Raw genomic sequence first — 24,067 nt, 5'->3', positions numbered from 1 at the left:
GCTGAACATGAATAGCATGCGACTTACACATCTATGTGTTTATGTATATAATGCAGCATGTTGAGGCTATGCTGATCTGATGCCGAGCTGATACGTTTCGAAGATATGAGTCTTTTTACACTAAATACAGCATACCTACTAAGATAATCTTGTTCTTTTCGCCTCATTTAAGTTATGTACCATCTACATTAACTCCAATAGATATGCGCCGTGTAGACCATTCAAAGGACATATCGGAGCTTATTTGATATGAGGCGACGTCTAAACTAAACTTTTATGTCATGGAATCTGCTATTCTAAGAGTAAAAAGACGCATATCTCAGACTCTTACGTCAATATTTCTTGAATCTAAACGTTTGTTTTCGCTTAAAACAGATTAAATTAAATCGCCACTTTAAATCGCAAGACGCAAAAAATTACCTTAAAAGCATCTGACACAAAACGCACAATAGATGAAGATACCCTAACTTAGACATAAAGGACCTTGCCATCGATGGTCTCGCATCAAGAAGCAATCTCCCAGTCCATCTTGGTCTGGTCAAGACAACTCCTTAATGGACCAACGGGGGGTCGTATACAATACCTATTTATCGCTTTGATACACGTACGAGTCGGGGCTCGTTAGTCTTACAAAAATTACTACATCTACGATTTCAGTAAAAAAACGTACATTACTTGATTTTTAATTTACGAATTACACATTAATAGAAAAAACGTTATCACTAAATTATTTTTTACCTTTTACGAAAGTACAAAAGTATTTCTCATTACAAATTTATGACACTCATACCCTGATGAACCCCGCGCATTACGTAGTTAAATGTTAGTCTAATTGCCACGCAATAACTTAATTATTATCTTTAACCAATTCGTAAGATTATCACCCAATTTAATCGTACTTACCACATTTTCTTTTCTTTTCAAATTTTCCATTTAAGACTGTGCCTATAGCAAGCTTATTTATTTTCCTTCACGCCAATCATTACCGAGGGATGCATGTCTTAGAGAAAGCGCCCACGGAATTAGCATTTTTTATATGTATTTTGGTACACAAAACAAATTAGGAAACCGACTTTAATCTACAATATAATTCTATAACGTTCAACAGTTATATTAAAGTGTTATTTTATCATCTATTGATCTAATTTTTAGTATTGTTACAGTCTTTTGTCGTCGCGCGCACTTGCTCTAAGCCAATAAACTCCCAAACTGTAACCTTTCAATTAATGCTGTTTATATCACTTCACACATCCTCATCGCATTTGTAAGTTTGAGGTACACTCTTATATATTTATATATAATGCTTTAATGGTGTCAAAAATGATTCGATTACTCAAATTGATAAATGCGATGGAGCGCGATGTTAAGCCTAAATTCAAAAGTTAATACAAAAGGTTAATATACATACTACTAGTGTAGAAAACATCGAGTATCAAAATATAATTAACACGTTGATTTGAATCTTTCACTAACCAATAACAGCCGTATACTAGTAATCAGCCACTGCGTTTGAATATTTTGAGCTTTAAAATGGACACTGGATAGCCATATGCCTATGAGGCATTTCGGAGTTTTACTGTATCTTTAGAAAATCCAATATTTTATTGACCTTAATAATAAACGTTTTATAGCGGATGAATTAAAAAATTAACAACGATTTCTCTTTTTCAGTTATCATCAATGAGTCGTGCGAAAAAAGGAGTCAAAGCAATATCTATTCATACAACCGCTTTACAATGTTTATTAATAGGAGAATATATGTTGTTGATACAAGTGTTTTTTTTATCAATGATAATATAATTTGCGATGAAACGTTCGATTCAGTATCCTAACACTCATCATGAATTTTTTGACACTTTCTCGTTTCCTATCCTTCAAAAAGCTTCTTTTTAAGCCTTACTTACTCTTAGCATGCGCGACCTAAGTCTTCATAACTATCACATTTCAGGACTGTCCCTATATATTTTTTGGAAAAGACAAATTACCTTACATTTTAATGAATTAATGCCAATTACGTATAGCTAAAGTTAAACGTTATGGGGCAGGGTAGATTTAAGAGTGCAATAAGTTAATATAGTAATGATGAAAGTGGATTTACCAAAAAAACGAATAATGATAATTTCACATAACTATGCACAAGTTGTGCCTATGACCAGAATGTACACGATTTATAACAAAGCTCGCTTATCGCGAGAACATTAGCAATAATTATTTATTAATGAAAAAAAAGTGATGACTTATATTATACTATGTGATCACGAACACTCATCCCTTTCACACTTTATCGTTAAAGAAAATACCTATGATCCTAAATGAGAACTACCGTTGGAGTAAGGTTAGACTTATCTAGGTTGGAAAGCAAGACCTAGTCCAGCAATTATTATGTCGATGGTTATCTACTACGGTGTGCTCCTAATATACTAATAGCATTCGATAAAATACAAGATCAAATAAATATACAAGAGAACTAATACGAGATATAGTTTTTATAATAAGTAACAATTTTTGCTCCTACTTTATCGAAGTAAAACAAGATACAAGATTTCTTTAAACCAAGATAACGGTTAGTCACTTGTTAGTGGAAACAATTGCGTTTTCATTTAGGATTTAATGGCAACTATTTCGTAAAGATTATCTAGATCACTGTTACTTTTAGTTTAATATGTATTTGATTTATTTTTATAAAATTTGCAAAAGTAACAAATTGTTTCTTTGTACTTTTAAGCAATTCACTAAATTACACCACACTACATTTCAACATGAAGAATTTTCAATGTAGGTGTCTAAATAAATTGTTATTAATTACAAAAATTTAACAAATATGTGCAAATAAACTAAGAAGTTGGCAACGTTCGTGTAATTACATTTATTTAAACTAAACAAATAACTAAGTGACTAAAATATGAATAATCAAAACATACTACGATTATGTATCTGTTGTTTAAGAGACTAGGAATAAGTCCAAACTATTTTACAAACGTGCCTCCCACCTACATCTACACAACCTTAAGTTTCATATCAGAATGATTTTCATTTTCATTACTTCACGGAGCTTTGGTAAAAAACTTAAGAGTAAATGGAATAAAGACGATGGAAGATTCGTTCGAATGAAACACCGAAGTTTTAAAATAGTTCGACCTAGGAAAACTCTTAACAATATTAAAGTTAGAATTACCAATAGTAAAAGTACATAATAATTCAAGTTAAAGAGGTTAAATAAGTTAAGTATACTTAATTATATATAGTACTATAAAAGGGGTAAATCATTATTTTTATTTTGAGAAATATAATTAACAGAGGAAGATTACTGATTGGTAAGCAACTATTAAAATACGCTTTCCATATGTTTTGTACTGTGCAACCGAAAGTACTACTTGTATTTCAAGTAAACCCTTCATACATATTATAAAGGCTAGTTTAGAAAACGTATTCTTAATTTAGGAGCCCTCTGAATATATAAAATTTCTATTTAATTCTAGAGAGGTAATGTCACCCTTTATAAAATATTAAAAAGATCCATATTATTTCGGAGGATTTAATAAACTCGTAAAACTGGATATTTAAATTTCCAATATATCGTATTCTTTGAATTTGTACCGGAGGAGAGGGGGAAATGACTTGATGCTTCGCGTCATTATATTCCATTCATATACATCTACGTTAGATGACTCTGTATTGACTATTAAACAATGTTTCTATAAATTTGTGTCGCTTTCACTAAATATATCAAATGTAATGTCACTTCACTTTTTCATTTGTACATGGCCACCATCAGATGATCTGGTTCTTTTTTTTTTAATATTTTCCTAAATATACCAACAACAGCTCGTTATTTTTTTTAAATTTTTTTTCAAATATTTTTATCGGTTACATACATTTATTAAAATGTATATCACACTTTTAAATATAATTCTATATCCGAACGAGCAAACTTCGATAAAATTAAAATTGATTAACATATGAAATGACATTACACTTGCGCGAGTTTTAAAATAATTAGGGATCTTTGATATTGTTGACGCTATGTACTATCGATTTATGGCTAAACTAGAAATATGCATTCATATATTATCTCAATAAACACTTTGTAAGCATCTGCGTGTAGAATAACGGTATTATTTACAATACTATACTGTGCTATCATAGATTTCGATATAATATTCTCAATCTTACAGTAACTTTCAAGCCAGAGAATATAAAAAAATTTAATGTTAAAGAGGTATTAATAATATACGTACAAACATACTCGACGAACTGGCTACTAGAATTTTTATGACGTGTATATATAATATTTAAACACAAAAAACTGAGTCACACGGTGTGATTTAGTTCTGACGGAAGTCATCAGCGAAGGTTTCACGACTCTCAGCTATAAAGACAACGAAAAAGAGCCTGCAATTTATTACATAAATTTATATCTAATTAAAAACTTTTTTTTAAATACTCGGATAACTAAATAGATTCGAGTTTAGTATAATTAATAAAAGCGGAATAATAGTAAGCCAGTTCATCGCCACTCAAACCATGCCATATGACAAGGATGACGACTGATGATGTGCAGTGATGCGGATGATAGCGTGATGATGTGCGGGTGATAGGTATGATAGATGATAAGGCTAAGGCTCTACGTACTACGCAACATGTATGAAAACGTATTCAGTCCAATATCATGATCGGTTCCAAAACAAAGTCACCCCTATTTTGAAACTTAGCTATTAATTTAGTAAAAAAGGTAAATGGCAGTTTTGATTTCATTTTTTTTTTTAGAATAATGCAAAAATTTTTACCTATAAAAATGTTCAAGTCTTTATAGAATTATTGCCTACATTGTGAACTTTTGCGTTCACGGATAATACGATACCCTAATTTAGTTAATCCGCTCGACCACAGGTCTGCCCTGAGTCCCTTTCCCAAAAAGCGATCTCTCTTTGCCTAAAAATACCATAATCGGGTAAGAAACACGCTTGCAAACCTGTGGTTGAACGGCCTGATTAAGCCATTATAAGCGCCTACCAATCCGCACCACTTGGTTTCTCCATTATTTACTAAACACGCACTAGTTCTAGAACTTTTATCACTTGTAATCACTTGCGAGTAGTAAGTATCAAATGTATAAAAAACTTACCTAAAACGTTAACGTTAAACATTAATGAGTAAATGTGCATCACTTATACGCTTATTAAATGTTGAAGCGCTATCCTTATAAATAAATAGACATTCATGATAATTATAAGAAAACCCTTAACCTAAAGTATAGACGTAGCCAAAACCTTTCAAGATAGTAACAAAACATTCATAAATAAATGCTTTCAGTGATAAGCGGACATTTATCTTATAAAATAATTTCTGTTCCAAATATTTGAGGTTCTTTCATTTGATATGGCACGATTCCAAAAGTGAATATAATAATTCAATATAAAATTTAATTTTTCATATACAACTCCGCTGATCACTGAACATAATAATAAATAATTTTAGTGGAAACAAAACAGGTAGATACATAGCCTTACAATAAATGTAATACATAATAATGATAAGCTAATCATATTATTGGTGACACAGCAATTACTTACGCTTAAACTCCTATACCATAATTAAGTGAAAATATTTGTAAGTAAATGAAAACGATATCAAAGAAAATAACCTAAAATGACATCTGGAATCTATTCACAGATATTGGGTGCCATTTGGTGGGAGAGAAGAAAAAAATCGACATAAACCTACGAAAATATTGTATAACACTTAAGGTTAAGTTTAAAAGTTTAAAATTTTGCTAAAATAAAACATAACTAATAAACTAAATTGAACTAAACAACACACCACTCAAACAGCCTATTAAATAGGGCTATCGTACCAGTATCACTGAAATCGAAGGTAATAATTAAAAAAAAACTTGTCTATCTCCTTCAGAAGGAATACTCCCCGGTTTAAGGTTCAAACGAAAATTTAAAAAAAATGCAATTTCTGGTGTCACTATGTCATACCCCTAATTATTATTATTTTTGATAAAATCAACATCTACCTATTTTAATCAACAAAGTGTAGAATAAAATTAAAATAAAATCAATAGTATGATCTAAACCGATACATAAAATTATTTTCAATAATACCAACTTAATTTTAACAAAAATTATTCCTAGCGCCTCAAAGGAGGACACACATAAATAGTTCGTTATTGGCGCACAAGATGAGCACAGTTTACGCGATTTGGTTAAGGTAGTCGATGAAGTCGTTGGAGAACAGCTGCAGGTTCGATGGCTCAGCGAGGGGGGCCCGCCTTGGGGCGCCGCATGTGCTCAAAGGCATCGGCATCGGTCTCTCAGCTGGTTTCGATCGAAGCGCCGACAGGTATCGCTCCGCGAGTGACTCTCCGAAACTCATGGCAAGCGTCTCTGGACTCAAGCCAAGCAGGGAGAGCGATTCCGTTATACTAGCCAAAGAAGGAGTAAGGAATTTAGCAGACTCATCGATTCCGGTCGGTTCCGGCGCGCGGGACGCCATGCTCGTGTTTACAACTGGGCGCAATGCTGGCGGGGACGCCCGTCTGGAAGGAGACGGCGCGAGGCCCCACGTATCAGGGGGGGTGCCGGGAGAGGGCCCCGGCACCGCTGTTTGTTATGGCCACTGCTGGAATAGCGGGAAAACCCGTTTCGTGAAGCAGTAAGACAGCGGCTTAACGAAGTGCGTGTCCACCACGCGACAATGCGGGCACGTCACTGGGTGCGAGTAGTCAGAATAGTTCAGCCGCTGGTGTGGGTGCAGAAGTGGCTTATAGCAGTTGTTACACTGTGGACAAAACAACTTATGTTAGTTTTCTGAACACGAAGCTCAGCAAACTTGAAGGCATTTGGTTTTCAGGTGCATAATAAAATTTAAGGTTTTGTCTGTGATTTTACATTAATTGCGTCTTATTAGGTGTTTCGATTGAACAAATGAAAGACATGATTTTAAAATATTATTTGTTTGTCTTTTATTTGCGATAGTTTCTTTCTTTTGTAAGTGACTTCTAAAAAAAATGAGTTATTAATTCGTATGCTTACGTTTCTACAAATTTTACCTTTAAAAGTTAGGAAATTATATTAAATAAAAGTCCGATGTTTGAAAATTAAAGTTTGCATTGCCAAATTTTACTTATAAGAAATTGCACGCAGACTCATATTTTTCAGAGAACTCACCTTCAATCTCTCAGCGCAGCAGGGCGTAGCCATGAAGATGTCATAGGAGTACATTGTTCCAAGAACAAGAGATGAGCCGTCCCACTTTTGGCCACAGAAGCGGCAACGAATCGTGCGGTCTAGGTCGCATCGTTCCAGGCATCCCATGCACACACACGTCAGGTATTGCGTGCGACCTTCCACTTTCACCTGAGTGGAAGAAAACGAAAATAGGTTAATGAGTCTTATGGTCCATAATAATATAAATGCGAAAGATGAACCAACGGTAGACCCGTTGACCGCAATTCTGTTTAACCACTGCCTAACCGAGATTTGGTACTATGGTATTTTTGTTCCGGTATACTTATACTATTATTGGTCCATCCTTCGTGCAGTATTCGCATATTAAACAGACTTAATTTTAGCTTTCGATTAAGATATCAGCTAGCCTATTATATCATTACCATTTGCTACTTCAGAATTATAAGCGAATATAGAACACACGATCTTAGTTGGTCAGGATGAAATAAGTAATTGATAAAAGTAAATAATATCATGATAAGTCTTGCGCAGAAGCAGTTCTTAGAATTCAATAACAGACTTTTTTTTTAATAAATTACAAAAAAATTACAATTTAAAAAAAACAGACTTAGACGACGATAAGTTTGTATGCTTGACGGGTACTTAAGCGGTCTTCGGTTAATTTTTTTACGTAATCAATAGGTGTATTTAAGTCATTCAATACGATTATTTGATAACATCTACAGTTTTAATGCTACAGATGTAAATGCAAATAGGATGAAACCGTAACTCCAACATCAAACAAAGACCTAAGTACATCCGAGCTCACATTCGTGTCGTAATTCACTGAATAAACAACGCCAGTCGAGAAGTTGGTAGCGAGTTAGAACAGTCGTCTATTTTGTAGACTCAAACAAACTTTTCCAGATCTTATTTAAGTTACAACAGAACTTTGTTTCCTTGCATCACTTGGATAGATATCATCTTTGTTGCTGAGTAAATAAAGCAGACTGAAAGTAGGAACTCAGTTTTTTTATTTATTAAAATATTTTGCTTTGCTTGTCGATTTCTTAGTTCTTTTACTCTGTGCTATTCCTCACTTCAACCTCAGCTTTTATCATTTACAGTTGGGAACTGGTTTCTCTCCTTAGCATGTGCAGATGAAACGCTAAGGCCTTCTCAGTAAGCCAGCCAGCTTGCAGTAAGGAAACTAATGTTGCCCTGATGTTCGAAGAGCCCGCCAACTTGTTTTTGTATTACTTACGTAACTACTAATAACTACTCAGTTTGGAATACAGCTATATCGGGACAAAAGTGTTTTATTTGGAAGCCCTTATTAATACCAAAATAACAGTATTAAAATGACATAAAATCATGCATTATATTATTACCTCCACAGCGCTGCTCATGTGTTGCCGTGGGCTGAGGAAGAAGGTGCCATCCACCAGCGGGTAGCGATCGAAGACATGCAGGGTTTCCTTGCACAGAGCGCAGGATACGCGTGGTTTGTGTTGCCCAGCGAGCGTCGAGAGGATGAACAGCCTCGTGTCATCGTTGCCGTGATTACCCTCGTCCTCAATCTATAACAAAAAATTAATAAGTAAGAAAAAATATTTGAAGTAACAGCAGAATTTTCAGTTTAGAATTAATCAAGAGAGAACTGTACAACAGTGTTTGTGTCCGCTGTGAAAAGTGAGTCCTTAGTAGCGTGTAAACAGTCCAATCCCAGGAACATTGAACAGTAAAAATTGTAATTGGTCGCAAGCATTAGTCAAATATGCATGTCACCGTAAACGCGGTCTTGACGCCTTTTTTTGCCTTGCCTTGACATAATTTAACGATGCAATATTATGTGTTAGATTCAGTGGCGTGCATATAGGTTACGCACACTTACACGGATGGATCAGGCCAACTAAGTGCAGAGACAGTCCCAGGAGAAAGAAGAAAGAAGATGACGGAGTTATAAAAACATTTCCTAACACGCACGCAGCACGTTTATAGGATGCAAGGAATCTCCTTGCATCAGCAGGATTTCAGGTTATGCAAGGAATATCCTTGCATCCCGATTAGTTTCCTTAAGACAAATTTTTGGAAACATAAGACAAAACACCTTTATGATTTAATTAAAAAAATTGCTTTACTAATTTTGGAACTAGCAATACCATATATAAGAAATTATTTTGTATACAAAAATTTATCATACCATACACGATAACATAATACAGGTACCAAATATTTTAAAGGCACTAAAACAAATTCGCTTTTGCTGTTATACCTATAAGAAAACAATGCGAGGGTCGCGTTAGGCAAGCGTGGCTTCTTGGAAAACCACGTTTACGTTTTCAATATTTTATATCCCCCCATTTACATATCGCGATTAATGCATCCACCCAAGACACTTACCACAGCTACTCCCTTCGTAATAATCCAAGTAAATGACTACATAAAGTTGAATAATGAAAGGCTGAAAGGCAATTATGCTGAATTCGGAGTCGAAGTCAAACAAAGGCTCACTGGCGCCGCAGAGATCGATTTTGAGAACAATTCGTTCACGTACGAGCAATTTGTGAAAGCGAATAATAATGAAAGTTTAACGAGTTACTGCTGCGTCGTAGGACTTGATTAAGCATATTATCAACTGTCAAACCGTTAAACATATCCCCCTTTCCGTAAAATAGACGTAACTTTAACTTTGTTTCTCATAAAGTAACAAAAAATTGTCGGTAAGCCTTTTCAACAAAATCATCAATAAGAGGTTTGACAAACGAAACACACAACGCGCAAACTAAAGAAACTACCGCCTTAGTGTTGCATGAGTTTAGCACTTCTCGCATACATTGAAATTTTTCAGCTTTATAATTTTAATTAAAATTCTGAATGTTCCTTGCGAATTCTTCTTATTTCTCTACAATCCCTTGTCTGCAATCTCATCGGGCGGTAATTGCTGATGCAGTTTACCTGATAGGACAATGGCGGATATATTAAACCCATACCTCTTATCGGTTTCAACGCGGCATCGTTCCTAAACGTTAAATCTTTATCGGAAGTCTCCCATCAGACCATAGAATACAGAAATTTTAGATTTCTAAATTTTCTCTTCACTTATAAGACCACAGGGAGTTCCTCAAAGGAGGCTTTCAATAATCCAGCGTTAACAGTTTTTTATACGGAATTGTAAACGTAAGTCTCCAGTAAGCGAAATTTCCTCAAGATGTGTTTAGAAGGTTAAGTAACGAAGGTTATTTTTTAAAATGCCTTTGGGGTAAAAAATCCTTCCAGAAAATAAGATTTAGGTACGAGATCGGTTTAGTTGTTACGAGTACATATGGAACTAACAAACAATCAAAGAGACACTTTCGCATTTATAATATGAGTAAGGATAGAAATGTTTAGAGCATATGAAGCTGAGTATCGATTTGTCATTGATCACATATTAATGTTTATAGGAAACGCGGGTCACATACACAAACGGTAAGTATCAGAGCGCATGCCAGCATGTTTGATGTTAACATTCCTATTATTCTATTATTAGAATGACTTCGTGACACCAGGAACACATAAAACGTCTCCGCGAGAGCGTTGACCTACGCAAACAAACACAGTAGGTATGATTTGCAATATAGGATAGTGCAGTTTGCCAAGAGACGAGGTGGGGCAAGCCATCCGGCATTGCGAACGTAAACTCGATGCACGGCTCACAAACAATGTAGGTACCTAATTTTCAGCACGATTACATCTGGATGATTAACGTAGTGATAATATCGCGTCCATTTGCAAATTGCAATCATCAGGGTGATGTCTACGAATTTGTGAATGATAAATAACTGGTCAAACTGAACCATCTGCGAGAGATGTGTGTGATTTATTCGACCTCCCCTGAGTACCTGCTAATTTAACACGCGTTCGCATGTTATGATTGATAGTATCCAACCTATACAATATTCGGTATGTTTCTTTGTAAATTTTGCAGGTGGATATAGATTATATTATGCGGTTTGTAGATTTTTTATATTTATTGGCGATGACAAGTTAGCCCATCACGACTAGTTAGTAGAGTGAGGGTAGTTTAATTAATTGGTATTTGGCAAAGCAATTTACAACGTAAATTTTCTTTTCTATCTTACTCTCAAACTATTGATTTATTCTGAAAACAACGCTGTGGTACTCCAATTAGATCATGCTTTATCTGACAAATAACAACAGTGCTAAGAATAATACGTAAAATATTCCAAATTTTCCCTCGATAGCATTTATAAACTACATATTATAAAGCTGTCACAGACGGACACATACCATCATCAGGGTTTGTTTTTAACATTTTGGTTATGAAGCCTTATAATCGGATGTTAGGATTGATTAGTACGTAATAGTATTTTATAATTTGTAGTCTTTTGAATTTTGATATTTTCCACAATTTGTTATTATGGATTTAAAAACGATTGGCAATCCGTTGATCGTGAGGCCGCCGACTCAATAAACGACAAATATATACTAAGTTAGCTAGTTTATATATGCCATTGGAGTTTGCAAAATAATCCTGTATCTATCAATCATTTAGTAACAGTTATCCATGGCCATTTATGCCAATCAGTTGAGATCTAACCTTTGAAAGGAATGAGCTTGTATCAAAATAATAATCTCCTTATAGCCCCGGTAGTTATTGACAGCACAATATTGAGAAGAAAACGGTTTCCCAGATACAGGTCACGGTAGTAGTTAGATTGAATCCAAATATTATAGCATCGGTTATACGTTCCATCATCATAACAAATTTATAAATATAGGTGTTATATATATCATCATCATCATCATCGTCATATCTACCCATTACCAGCCAACTACCCCTGTAGTTCCCCACGGGTCTCCTCTCACCATGAGAAAGAGTTAAGGCCGTAGTCCAACACGCTGGACCAGTGCGTATTGATACACTACACACACCAGTGAGAACATTATGGAAAACACTCAGGTTTCCTGACGATGTCTTCCTTCACAGTTGAAGGAAGTGATATTATAATTGCCTAAAACGCACATAACTTACAAAGTTAGAGGTGCGTGCTGGGATTCGGCACCACGAAAGTAAAGTCAAAGTCCTACCCACTCGGCTATCGCCGCTTCTATTTCTATTATCCCTATCCCTATCCCTACTAATATTATAAATGTCAATGTAAGTTGAAAGTCAATGTAAGAGAGGGGATGAAAGTGTTTGACGATTTTACACCATAACTCCGACAAATTATAACCGATTTAAATAATTATTTTTGTACTATAGAGGTTATAATATGGTTTAATTTTGCCCAAACTTTGTGCAGATCTGATGAATGTGGTTGGAGATAGAGGACAGAACTTCTCAGCGGACAGCAGCAAACCCCTCATTTAAGGATAATGAACAAAATCAAACGGAGACGAAGTCGCGGGCAACAGCTAGTAATCTATAATTCAAGGATATTCTCGTTAATTTTCAACAATATTCTAAATGTGTGGTTGCTGTGAAGAAGAAACGTTTGTTTTATGAGAATTTTAAAAAGTCTGTGTAAGCGACGATAAGGTGACGATATTTATTTATTCCACTAAGAATGAGCCACGCACTGCTATTGTTGATTGATGATGCAGCCTAAGATGTTAGCCGCCTAACCTGCCAGGGGTACGGGTACCCATACCCCGGCGCTGCATCGTACCCCTTTGTCGGTGCATTACCTAGATCATTACTGTTTCTTTGCAATAAAGCCGTCGTATTTAAATAGCGTTATTTACTCATTTTATTTTATTGTTTAAATTTCCTAAGAGCATAGGGATAAGATATCGCATTATATAAACATTTTTCCTGCTTCATGAGCGAAGGTATATCCGCTTTGGTATTTCTTTGTTTTTGCGGCTTTGTAGACTCCAATCTCTGTTTACAAAGAGTCTGTAAATTACTGAATTAAATTAAAGGATAGTTAAGTTGTCGCCTGAGGACTAATGAGTGGCAATTAAATTGTAAGTGTCGCGTTAGTTTAGTGAGGTTGCAGGTCGCGGACGACGAACCCGTTGCGACGAAGCGTTCCGAACTTGCGCCATTTACTACGTAGGTACCTACTCGTACCAGTACCCTTAGCAAAAGATTTGCGTGCTCGCAATCGACGAGTCGATTTCGCATATCAAACTCTGTCTCGTCAAAGTAAAATTGACCTGATGCCACCTCGTTTTAGACTCGCAAATCCTGTACTTCTGAATTTTGTTTTACAAAAGCTAAAGAATTGTAGGCAATATTGAACTTTAATACAATTCGTATAAGATCCATTTTAGTCCGATTTTTAAATATTTTCATACCTGAAAACCACTCCTCGATTGCGAGCGACTAAATCTTGTACTAAGGCGACAGAAGATTGATGAGCGCTCCAAGCAGACGGTTTATTCACTCAATCCGATCACGCTTTGTGTCTGTTGCAAGTCGTATTTTACGAGCAGAATGAAAATTAATATATTACTAAATATAAATATGGTATAATTATTGTGAAACTTTTAACATCAGTTAACGTTGAAATTAGTTCGCAACCTACCAGGTTGCGATCCAAGTCATGAACATGGTTTAATTTGGCAGATTAAAAGTAAGTATAAGATAAACTAACAGTGATGATTAAGTTTGCAATATAAGATTTAAAAGAAAAAGATTATATTCGTTTTTTTTTTGACAAATTATTAATTTTTTTATACAGCTCCTTAGCTGTATAAAAAATTTGATAATTTGTCAAAAAAACCAATAGAAATATAACCTTTTATGTTTCTATTGTCACTGATCGTTCGATTTTTATAATATTCCTACAATGCATTCCCAGTACAGGTGATTTTTTTTTTATTTTATTGAATCTCAATACAGTTTAAAATTTCATTCAATAGCCAAGTACAAAGGTAATCATGTCTGAAATAAATTATTGCTAACTAAGTATTCCTTATTTATTTATGTCACAATGCGAGTTAAAATCATCAATCATCAAACTTAAATCAACGCGCAAACAAAACAGAGCCTTGAAGTGGTAGGTACTCGAAATTCGGTCCAAAATGTAGATACCACCTATCCTTCAGTTTAATCGCGGCTTTAGTCTGTTTCGCTGTTGGAACAAACAACAAAAGCGTCAAGAGGCCGTTTTAAAGAGGAAACGAGAGGAACAAAGTAACCCAGCTTCGTTAGTAGTCGACATGCCGCAAAACGAATGTACACACATTAAAACTTCCTAAATTGAAGGTGATGTAATTATACAGATGCACGTAGAGACACTACAGATTAAGTGGGTTTTTTTGGCTTTTATTGCAATCACCTAAAAGCGTTCATTAGGACGATCCCTAGCTCCTGAATCCATAAGGGTGTAAAAAGGTTAATCAAAAGAATCAACTTTTGTGTATTGCTAAAGAAGTATCACTTAAAATTTATCCTAAAATTATTTATAAAAAACCGACTTCTATTACGCCTTAGACAAAATTTAAGGATTTAACTCATTTTACATAGGACTTTCTCGAGAGAAGGTACATTCTTTCAAACACGACAAGAACTTTAATTTATCTTTTCGCTTTCTAAGTTGTACTACCTCCTTTTATGTCGGGTAAAAATATCAAAGGCGCTATCCAGAGTTACAAATGAAACTGACTTAAGGGTGGCTTATTTTTAATTAGGGAAATGAAATTTTTCGTATTATCCAACCGTCGTTTGTCGGCGCACGGTTCAGTGAACAGTGTACAATAAAATTAATTTCACAAGAGAAAATATGAAAGTTTATTTTTTTTGAGATATACGGCATCCAATTACCTCATATCTGCTTCATCATCAGGGCTTGGTCACTGTCTGTACTACTACTTATCATGAGTACGGGTATCTTTACTTGGGTATAAGAGAGGAATATATTTGTAGCACGGACCCATATATATTCTCATAGGAGCCTATGCGAGTTGGCGGGCTTCTATAATTATTACTATCACATGTTATTGATAATAATCGTAGGTGATAATAACCATGGACGATGGCTTCGTATTCGAATACTAATTCTTAGATCTTCAAGCCAGCTTTTACAGTGCTGGAAAGTTAGGTTAGCTATATATAACACCCATATTTCAGGTACTATGAAGATGATTCATTTTTTCATTAGGGTTGTTACTAACTACTACTACTGTTTATGATAGCGGCGCCGCATACTTGAAAATGCCGAAATCAATAAATTGAAGAGAAATCAAAATTATTTAAATTATTTATTTATCACTATTACCGCCTAGTCTTTTGGATATCGTTATTCAGGCCACCCATAGTCTCCACGATACAGGTCACCTTATGTGGAGACTAATGGAGAAGCCGAAAAGACTGAAGTTTTATCAATAAAGATTTCTTTCGTGACCACACGGCACCATAAATATATAATGAACCATATAAATAACAATTAATAATGGTTTGTGCCAACCCTGGCGCCACCCTCACAAACAATATGTCTGCTATGGTATTTGCGGTGCTCAATACATTTATTTAAATGGTAGCGTTACGTTTTGCTGAATGTTTGCCATTGTCTGAAAGCTTCACGGTGGTATTTTACTTTATTGTGGCAAAGAGTGCATTTTAAGAAAATGAATATTATGCTAGATTTACATTTGAGTGTCGTTTGTCGTGATGTCGATCTGTGGTCGATGAAAAAAAGTAATAATGAAAAAAAAAATGTTTTTTTTTATAATTAAACTATTATTTGCAACAATTGGTCAAAGAATAGATTTCTATGACTACTTGTTGCAAATAATAAAACTAAAAAAAACGGAAATTTCTTTTATTCTGAAATTGTTTAATATAGATTGGTCTTGGGAGGTTAAGCATAAGCTGAAGAAATAATTAGATATATTAAATAATTTCCATCTCAAAATTTCATCAGTATAGGTAGCCAGGGCAACGTAATGTTTGTATACTATTTGTCCAGAGCCTTAATAATTCATATTCATGTCAGGACGTTTTTAAACACCATTTCTCAAATAGCATTCTCATTTTTTAAATAGCATTTTTATTTTTACGTCACAAATAGTAGTTTATAGTGCATTATTTTTATAAAACTCAGAAATCTGGTCACTGATGTCACATTTTAAATTTCGTATTTTGTTCCTTTTTTTTACAAGGTGATAACCGAAAATTTGGATAAGACCAATCAGACAATTTACCAGAAATGAGGTTTAGACAATTTTTATATAAATATAATGGTCACCTGTGACCCTAGTTTGTTAGGTGAGTAGCTATCTATATTGACGCCGACGTCGCGCCATAGTTATCAAAAGGTTAAGTAAATATCTAACTAACTTAATAAGTTATTTATAATTTTATTATGAGTATAGATAATTGACTTGATAACAAAGAGCAAAGTGGGTAAATCTCTACTTACATAACAGCAAGGAAGAAAATATCGAGTGAGAAATTTTATACCTACATATTTGAATATAAAATTCCCGAGAATTTTCAAATTTCTTATCCTGCGAAGGTTGAGCGAGAATTCTGTGTCGTATTCAAGTTATTTTCTCGCGTGAATTAGTCTCACGTACCAAAGATTCCATATTCCAAGAAATAGGACGCGTGAAGCGAATTTCGCCATATTGAAGCTGTAAAAGTGTTTTAATTTGTAAAAACTGGGCTGAAAAATGTATTTAGCGTGTGTTTTAAATTTCATTTTGGTAATATGTTTAAAATGAAATGTATTTATAAATATGTACCTATTTAAATAACGCTTTCTTGTTTTCATTTCCTTTGTTAGGGGTATAAATCATAATAATATTTTACTTCAAACTTTAATGCAATTTTTGCAAGATATGGGTAGAATTGTACTTTTTCGAAGTAAACTTATATTTTATTTATAAGTTCATTTTGTCATAATTACATCGTACGCTAACGAAATTAAACACTTTACAAGAAAGCGGGTTCATATAATCACGCATGAAGTGCATCTAAAAATTGCCTCAATTAAAGCAAATAGGTCCGGATGCTGATGAGGTTTTGATGAGGTGCTCCTGGCAAACGTTGACAACGAGCAAGGACCGAACGACATTTTTATTAACGCAGATTGTTCGAACAATCGCTTTGTTTATAGCAATGAATAAGTTGTAATAAATGTCTAAAGAAAACGAACGCTGTTTCACGATTGACCTGATACCAAGTTTACGATCTATTGATATTCAGGGTTTCATTTACTTTAATTTATTAAGTTTCAAAAGAAAAATAATACTTAACATGAAAAAGATGGGCGGGCACAAAGATGCAAGCTTCTTTCTATAGAGATTTCTGTCAAATGAGAAGACATTCTGAATATCAGTAAAATTGTATTAAGAAACTTAGACAGAGATGAGGGTATTTTGTAAATCGTAATCTATTCTTCGAAGTAACCAGGGTGAATATTTATTAAGATTTATGGCAATCCTTGAACCGCGAGTCCCAATTTACCCTTGCAAAGGAACTTTCCGTTCGGATAGTATGACACGTATTAATAGTACTGCTATAGAGATTTGAATTGATTTGTTAAAATGTTCTTCAGTTTTCAATAGTACAGTAGTATCGGGAGTCGTTAAAACCTGTGTTTGAATCTGGAATGCCTTTCCAGTTCCGTTTTCTCCACCATCTAGACTGGTACTTCAGGCTTCACTTTAGGCTGGATTTTCTAGTCTCATTGAAACCTAATCTAAGTCTGTACTTCTATTAAAAAAAGGATGTTCGATTTGCTGTTTCACGCTCAAACCGGTAACCAATTAATATAATAAATACTATTGTCGTCACTCAGGTCGAAATTTTACCTATATCATATACATAATATACGCTTCAACTATATCAAGTTTCTATTAAAGATATCTAGAAAATAAAACTAGTTAACTCAACTTTTTTTGTCTTCTCTGGGTGCAAGAGCCACGAGAAATAAAGTAAAGATATTTCAATTATTTCTTTCCCAGACGGACACTTGGTAATACTTGGTAACATGAAAAACTACTTATCTTGACTACGTTTTATTGTTAGCCGTATTGTTGTGTCAGTTACTACCATTCCTACCATTACTACCTACCCATTCGAGTATCATCATTAGTGGTACTAGATAATAGCGGTAGACTTGCTTTGTGTGTATTTAATGACCATGGTTTTATGGTGTTTCGGTGTGTAAAGTTTCATATTATTGTAATCGTGTTATGTTAATTCGTGATAATAAAAATATTAAGTACTCTGTTGTTAAACTGTTAACGTATATTTAGCGGGAAGTTTCATTCGCAAAATTACATTATGATAAGTTACTGACTTTAAACCAATTATTCTCCGTACTTACCTGAAACGATACCGAAATTATATCATTAGCACTTCGACTGCCGCGATTTTGTCTGCGTAGAATTTGTGTAATTCCTTTTCCTGCGGCATTTAGTTGTCTTTCCCGAGGTAAATAAAAATGCTAGATATCTCGATGGCAAAAATGGGACCTGCGTTTGATTATGATTTCATCGAAATATTTATTGGACAATCATTACAATTTCAAGGAATAACGAAAGCATTGTGGGTAACTCTGAGTAAAAACCTTACACTTTCATCTCTAGCAAGACTGTCCATTAATTTTAAAATATTAATGTTTGAATAGAACGACTGCTGAATGTCTTGCCGGTTTCTTCTGCGTAGTGTTTGTCTTCCAAACAAATGGTAGAGTCACTACAAAGAGGCAGACTTGACGTTTCAATAGGGTTTTTATCAAGGCTTCTAATAAGTCATTTTAGTCTAGTTCTTTTTATAATCAAGCAGTTAATTATAGTATAAGTAAGTTATTGGTCTACTTTCTAAGGACGTAGCCAATTATATTGAGTTATCAAGAAGAAATTAAATGAATGTCTGAACATTGCCACGGAACTTCTATTACAATTTGAACATGTGGAGTTGCAAAACATGTGCGGCAAACTATTCAGAATTACTAACTTTACTAACTTCAATAAAGTGAAATGTGAATGTGTGTGATGAAACGTGAAGAGCACTCTGATCTATATCCCACCTGTACCCCGGAGGTACTCAAGCAAAAACTAGTTATAGTATAGTGTATCATAAAGTGACAATGATACAATCCTCTATTTTTAAACACGGCTATTCATTTTATTGTTTGCAATATAAATCATAAGCGATTAACTAATTCCTTTGTCCACGCGTAAAAGACATATAAATAACGTGTGTATTGATGTAGGTCAAGGCGTACCTACTCGTGAGTAATTGCGAGTGTTAAACAGTTTACTGTGAATGTTTATAAATGTTAAAAGTGTTTTTCCACATCATGAACTCACTAAGCTCTGAATCTTGACAAGTAAGTTACTTGACATTGTTAAGTTGTGACTCAACTAACGTCAGAATTACAAGTTACAACCAAATTTTTTTTCTGGAGAACAATGTACCTACCTATCTAGAACAGTGCGACCACCTGTCCTATAGAATCTTAAACATCTTACATTAAATTCCAATCATCGAGTCTATAATGTTTTGGAGTTTCTTGATTTATTTACGTTTACGTTATTAAAATTAAACGGGTCTCTGCGGGTCGACATATGTCTTTTGCAGGAACCTCCAGACGCAACGCTGTGGTGTTTTTCTAGGGGGGGCTCTTCTTCTAACATCCTTCAGTATACAAAGTCGTCCCCACCTTTTAAGTCAGCTTTCCAACTTGCCCAGCTAGGTTCCCGACTTCTGCCGTACCTAAAAACGTCGCGTCGCCTGAGCCAAGGTTCGGCCTCACATGAGGCGCAACCAGGGGAACGATCCCTTCGCTTCTTCGAGCCCTAGGGTTCAAACTCTTGCAGAGTCCCATTCCGAAGATCGCCAACAAGCCCGCATTACGCTGTTAAAATCATTAGGGGAAAAGTAAAAACTTGCCTAGCCTAGTATCTTCGGTTCGTTTACGTATCGTCACATTCCTGGTTTGATCATACATCCATCTTGATCGCCCGGTGACTCTGAATTTTCTTACTTTCAGGCTGACCATGTTTGGGAGCCATAAGTTATCTGTCAAGGGCAAAACGTAGTCTTCGAAGTTGAAGAAATACTTGGTGAAACTAGACACCGAGATATAGAAAAAGGAAATTTCAAAAAGCTCTTTTCTAAATTAGATGATAATCATACGTTACCCAGCAACAATTTATGCAATAAACATTACGTGACTTACATCACGTCGATACATTATGCGAATACAGTCCCGGAATTACGTCGTTATTAAAATATGCTCTTACAGAAGGGAGCTAATGCGAAATATGTAACGCTTTAGTGAAAACTTCAAGAAAATGTATAAAAAGTAGTGGTCGTAATTGTTCTTTTCTGCACATTGGTGAGGTAGGTCGTAAATCATTGTACCGATATCGCGTGTTTGAAGTACGCAGTTAGATGATTAACTAGCACCTACAAGTCATGATAAGAAATTACGTTGTTACCTATTGTTTGGATATACCTAGGTTACCTAGTCTTTAGAAAATACAGTGGAGAATCGTAGCATAATATTTGCCAATCTTTAAACGTTGCTACAGATAAAATACCATTAATTTAATTTAATTAGATTTTTTTTAATACCATTCATTTGCCTGGTTGGAGGCTTCGGCCGTGGCTAGTCACCATCGAAAAAACGTGTCCCTAAGCGATTTAGCGTTCCGGAACGATGTTGCGTGGAAACCGATTAGGAGTATGGATATTTGCCAATCTTTAAACATTGCTACAGATAAAATACCATTAATTTAATTTAATTATATTTTTTTGAATACCATTCATTTGCCTGGTTGGAGGCTTCAGCTGTGGCTAGTCACCACCGAAAAAACGTGCCCCTAAGTGATTTAGCGTTCCGGAACGATGTTGCGTTGAAACCGATTAGGAGTATGGATTAAAATATATTACTGACATACTCCCTTACAGGTTAGCCCGCTACCATCTTAGACTGCATAATCACCATTAGGTGCAGTCAAGGGCAAACTTATAGTGAAAAAAAAACTAACTTCCAGTTATTAAGTTTGTTTGGTTGGTATATTTCGATTGTTGTTAGTATATAAAATGTTATCTCATATGTTGAAATGTCAAAAATATAACAAATGTATCATAATACTGCTATTTATTTGTCTATTCGATTTCACAATATGTGGTAGACTGTGATTCACTGGTTATCATTATTTATGACCGAACTAGCTACTATGTTAGTCACAGGCCCAGACATACAAGCATTAGTTGCGATAAAAAGGTATTTTTAGCCCGTCTGTTGATTAAATTTATAGTATAAAAGTAAATATATAGTAAATATATTATGTAAAAAGTAGGTAAATACGTGTTTTTGTGTTAGAACTTTTGACGGCCGATTGACGCAGTGGGCAGCAACCCTGTTTTCTGAGTACAAGGCCGTGGGTTCGAGTCCCACGACTTAAAAATGTTTCTGTGATGACCATGTATGTATTTTATAAGTATTTATGTATATTATTCATAAAAATATTTATCAGTTATCTTACTACCCATAACACAAGCGGAGATTACTCTGGGGCTAGAGTATAGTCTGTCTATATATTAATACTAGCCGTTTCCAGCCCGCTTCGCTGGGCGAATTGAAAAAGGAAATAAATTACATTTTATGTTTCATTTTTATTTATTTTTTTCATATTTTTATTATTCTCCTTTTTTTATTTTTGTATGAACATAAATAGGCCCCGCGGATAGAACTGTAAGCATCGATATTGTTTAGACTTACTCAAATTCCAAATTCCATCGATTTAGCCTGTATCTTTCATCCAGGTGATTTTTCTCACTAATATTCATTGTAACTTTCAATGTGCAATCATAACATTTCCGAGCCTTTCTTCCAAAAATTAATAATAATTGACATGAAGAAAAAAATTTGAAATGAGCATTGAAAGTTTAAGTTAAAGTCATTGCAAGTCTCATATGTGAAGTTGAAATCTGTCTAGGTTCAAGTGCGACGAATTTTCTGTTAACTAAAATTTTCTCCGTGACATCAATTTTTTATAGAAAATTAATTGTGCATGTTTTTTATGAATTCTATTGGAATAAGTAACTAAATTTCTTTTCCACATCTCATGTGCTTGGAAAATGCATTCATTTTAATCTGTTACATTTCCGCTATCCTGCAATAAAAGAATTCGTCGGTTATGTAGTCTGCAAAAGTAAAATGAATGTAATATGTCTTAGTCCGTTGATTGGATAGCTACATGTAAAGTTAAGTTTTTGAAACCTCTCAATGACTTTTTCTCCGCTGCCAAAAAGACGATTGTTGTAAGGAAATACACGAATATCCCTACATACACGAAGATCCCCACCAAATTTGGAGTCTGTAGAAGTTACAGGTTAGAAATAAAAATTTTAGATTTTAACACCCACCCCCGCAATTCCTGTCGGAAGTAGACTTTATTGAAATCCATTTTTAGATGTTCTTTATGTAAATAATAAAGATTCTTACCATATTTAGAATTTTTAGAAGCTATATTTCGAAATTGAAATTTTTTATTGTTAACACCCACCCCCGCGAAGTTATTGGAGGTGATTCATTGTAAAATCCGCTTTTTATATTACATATAGAACACTCTCACTAAATTTGGAGTCTATAGGAGCTATCGCTTGGAAATTGAAAATTTTCATTGTTAACGCCCCCGCAATCTTCTTTGGGGTGGGATATCGTAAAATTTGTTCATAAATCATTTTTACATCACTTATAGAAAATTCCTACAAAATTTGGAGCTTGTAGGAGCTTTAGCTGAAAAATTAAAAATATTAATTGTTAATACCCACCCCCGCAACCCCCTGTGGGGTGAGCTATCGTAAAATTCGTTCATAGCCTATTTCTACACCTCTTACAGAAGATTCCTACCAAATTTGAAGTCTATAGGAGCTATAGTTTAAAAACGGGAATTGTTCATTGTTAACGCCCCCGCAATCTCCTTTGGGGAATGAATTTCTTAAAATCTATTCATAGCTGACCTCTACATAGCAAAAGTAATATTCCTACCAAGTTTCACGTTTCTAAGTCTTATGGTTCCCGAGATTTCGTGGTGAGTGACTATATAGATGGGAATTCTTCGATTATCATCGAAATTTTTAACTTTTTATCGGGCTTTTTTAAAATTTTCTTACATACAAAACTTTCTCCTGACAATTCTGAAGATAAAAAAAATCCCAATTGGTCCAGCCGTTCTCCACTACCGTGAGTAGATTCTTAGCTGAATGTAAAAAACCATAATCCGTCTAATACACTCTGTTGAAATCCATGAAAACAAAAGAATCAAGAGAAAATGCTTATCTTTTGTTTTTATTAGCGGGATAAATGTTCATAAAAGTAAAACAGCAATAAAAAAATGAAGGAATGTTGGAATTCAAAAAATAGATAGCCATAAACCATCTAGGAAAAATTTCGCATCGAATGGTGGTAGTTTCATGTCGATAAGATCAGTGGTTTAGGCGTGATTGAGCCTCAAACGAAGACCATTTTCATTATATATATATAGATATTGAAGGAGCATGATATCCAAATAATACAGTATTTGTTTGTTTGTAACCTATGTTCGGTTCAACTTTTGCACCGATCATAAATGTAGCATGCATCCATTGCGCCGAAAGTTTGCATAAGGATACCGCCATAGGAAACATTCTATCCCGGGAAAATAAAGGGTTCCTTCGGGATTTTTAAAAACCCACAATAAACACGGACGAAGTAGCAGACAGCCGCTAGGTTTATATACAAATATAGCAGGTTTTTGTACGAGTAAATGAAAATACATATTAAAACTCGTTCGCATGTGCAAACTCTGTCTTCATTGTCAGCTTACGAAATTTATTTGTTTTGCACATCCAATATGTACGAGTATGTATGTAAATAGGTACGTTTATATATGCATGTTGCTCACTCTGACTCACTTGCATAAATCAA

At 34.6% G+C, this 24,067-nt stretch overlaps 2 protein-coding genes across 2 annotated transcripts in view; both read right to left on the bottom strand.

Annotated features, from left to right (window-relative positions):
• Window positions 1–5,990: 5,990 nt before the first annotated feature.
• On the bottom strand, window positions 5,991–6,508 carry LOC120627623. Its single transcript, XM_039895634.1, has one exon. It carries the CDS (start codon window positions 6,499–6,501, stop codon window positions 6,199–6,201), a length of 303 nt encoding a protein of 100 aa, XP_039751568.1. The 5' UTR covers window positions 6,502–6,508; the 3' UTR covers window positions 5,991–6,198.
• An 81-nt stretch (window positions 6,509–6,589) lies between these two features.
• LOC120627622 (headcase protein) overlaps window positions 6,590–24,067 on the bottom strand; it is an 83,744-nt gene continuing 66,266 nt past the window's right edge. The window contains exons 3-5 of the mRNA XM_039895633.1: window positions 8,567–8,755; window positions 7,176–7,364; window positions 6,590–6,786 (exon numbers count right to left, since the gene is read on the bottom strand). Coding sequence (XP_039751567.1) covers window positions 6,616–6,786; window positions 7,176–7,364; window positions 8,567–8,755 — 549 coding nt within the window. The 3' untranslated portion in view covers window positions 6,590–6,615. The remainder of the gene's footprint in view (window positions 6,787–7,175; window positions 7,365–8,566; window positions 8,756–24,067) is intronic.

Source organism: Pararge aegeria, chromosome 11, assembly GCF_905163445.1.
Source record: "Pararge aegeria chromosome 11, ilParAegt1.1, whole genome shotgun sequence".
NCBI classification, from domain to species: domain Eukaryota; kingdom Metazoa; phylum Arthropoda; class Insecta; order Lepidoptera; family Nymphalidae; genus Pararge; species Pararge aegeria.
Note: the sequence above shows the minus strand (reverse complement) of the source record. Positions and strands in the feature narration are given on the sequence as shown.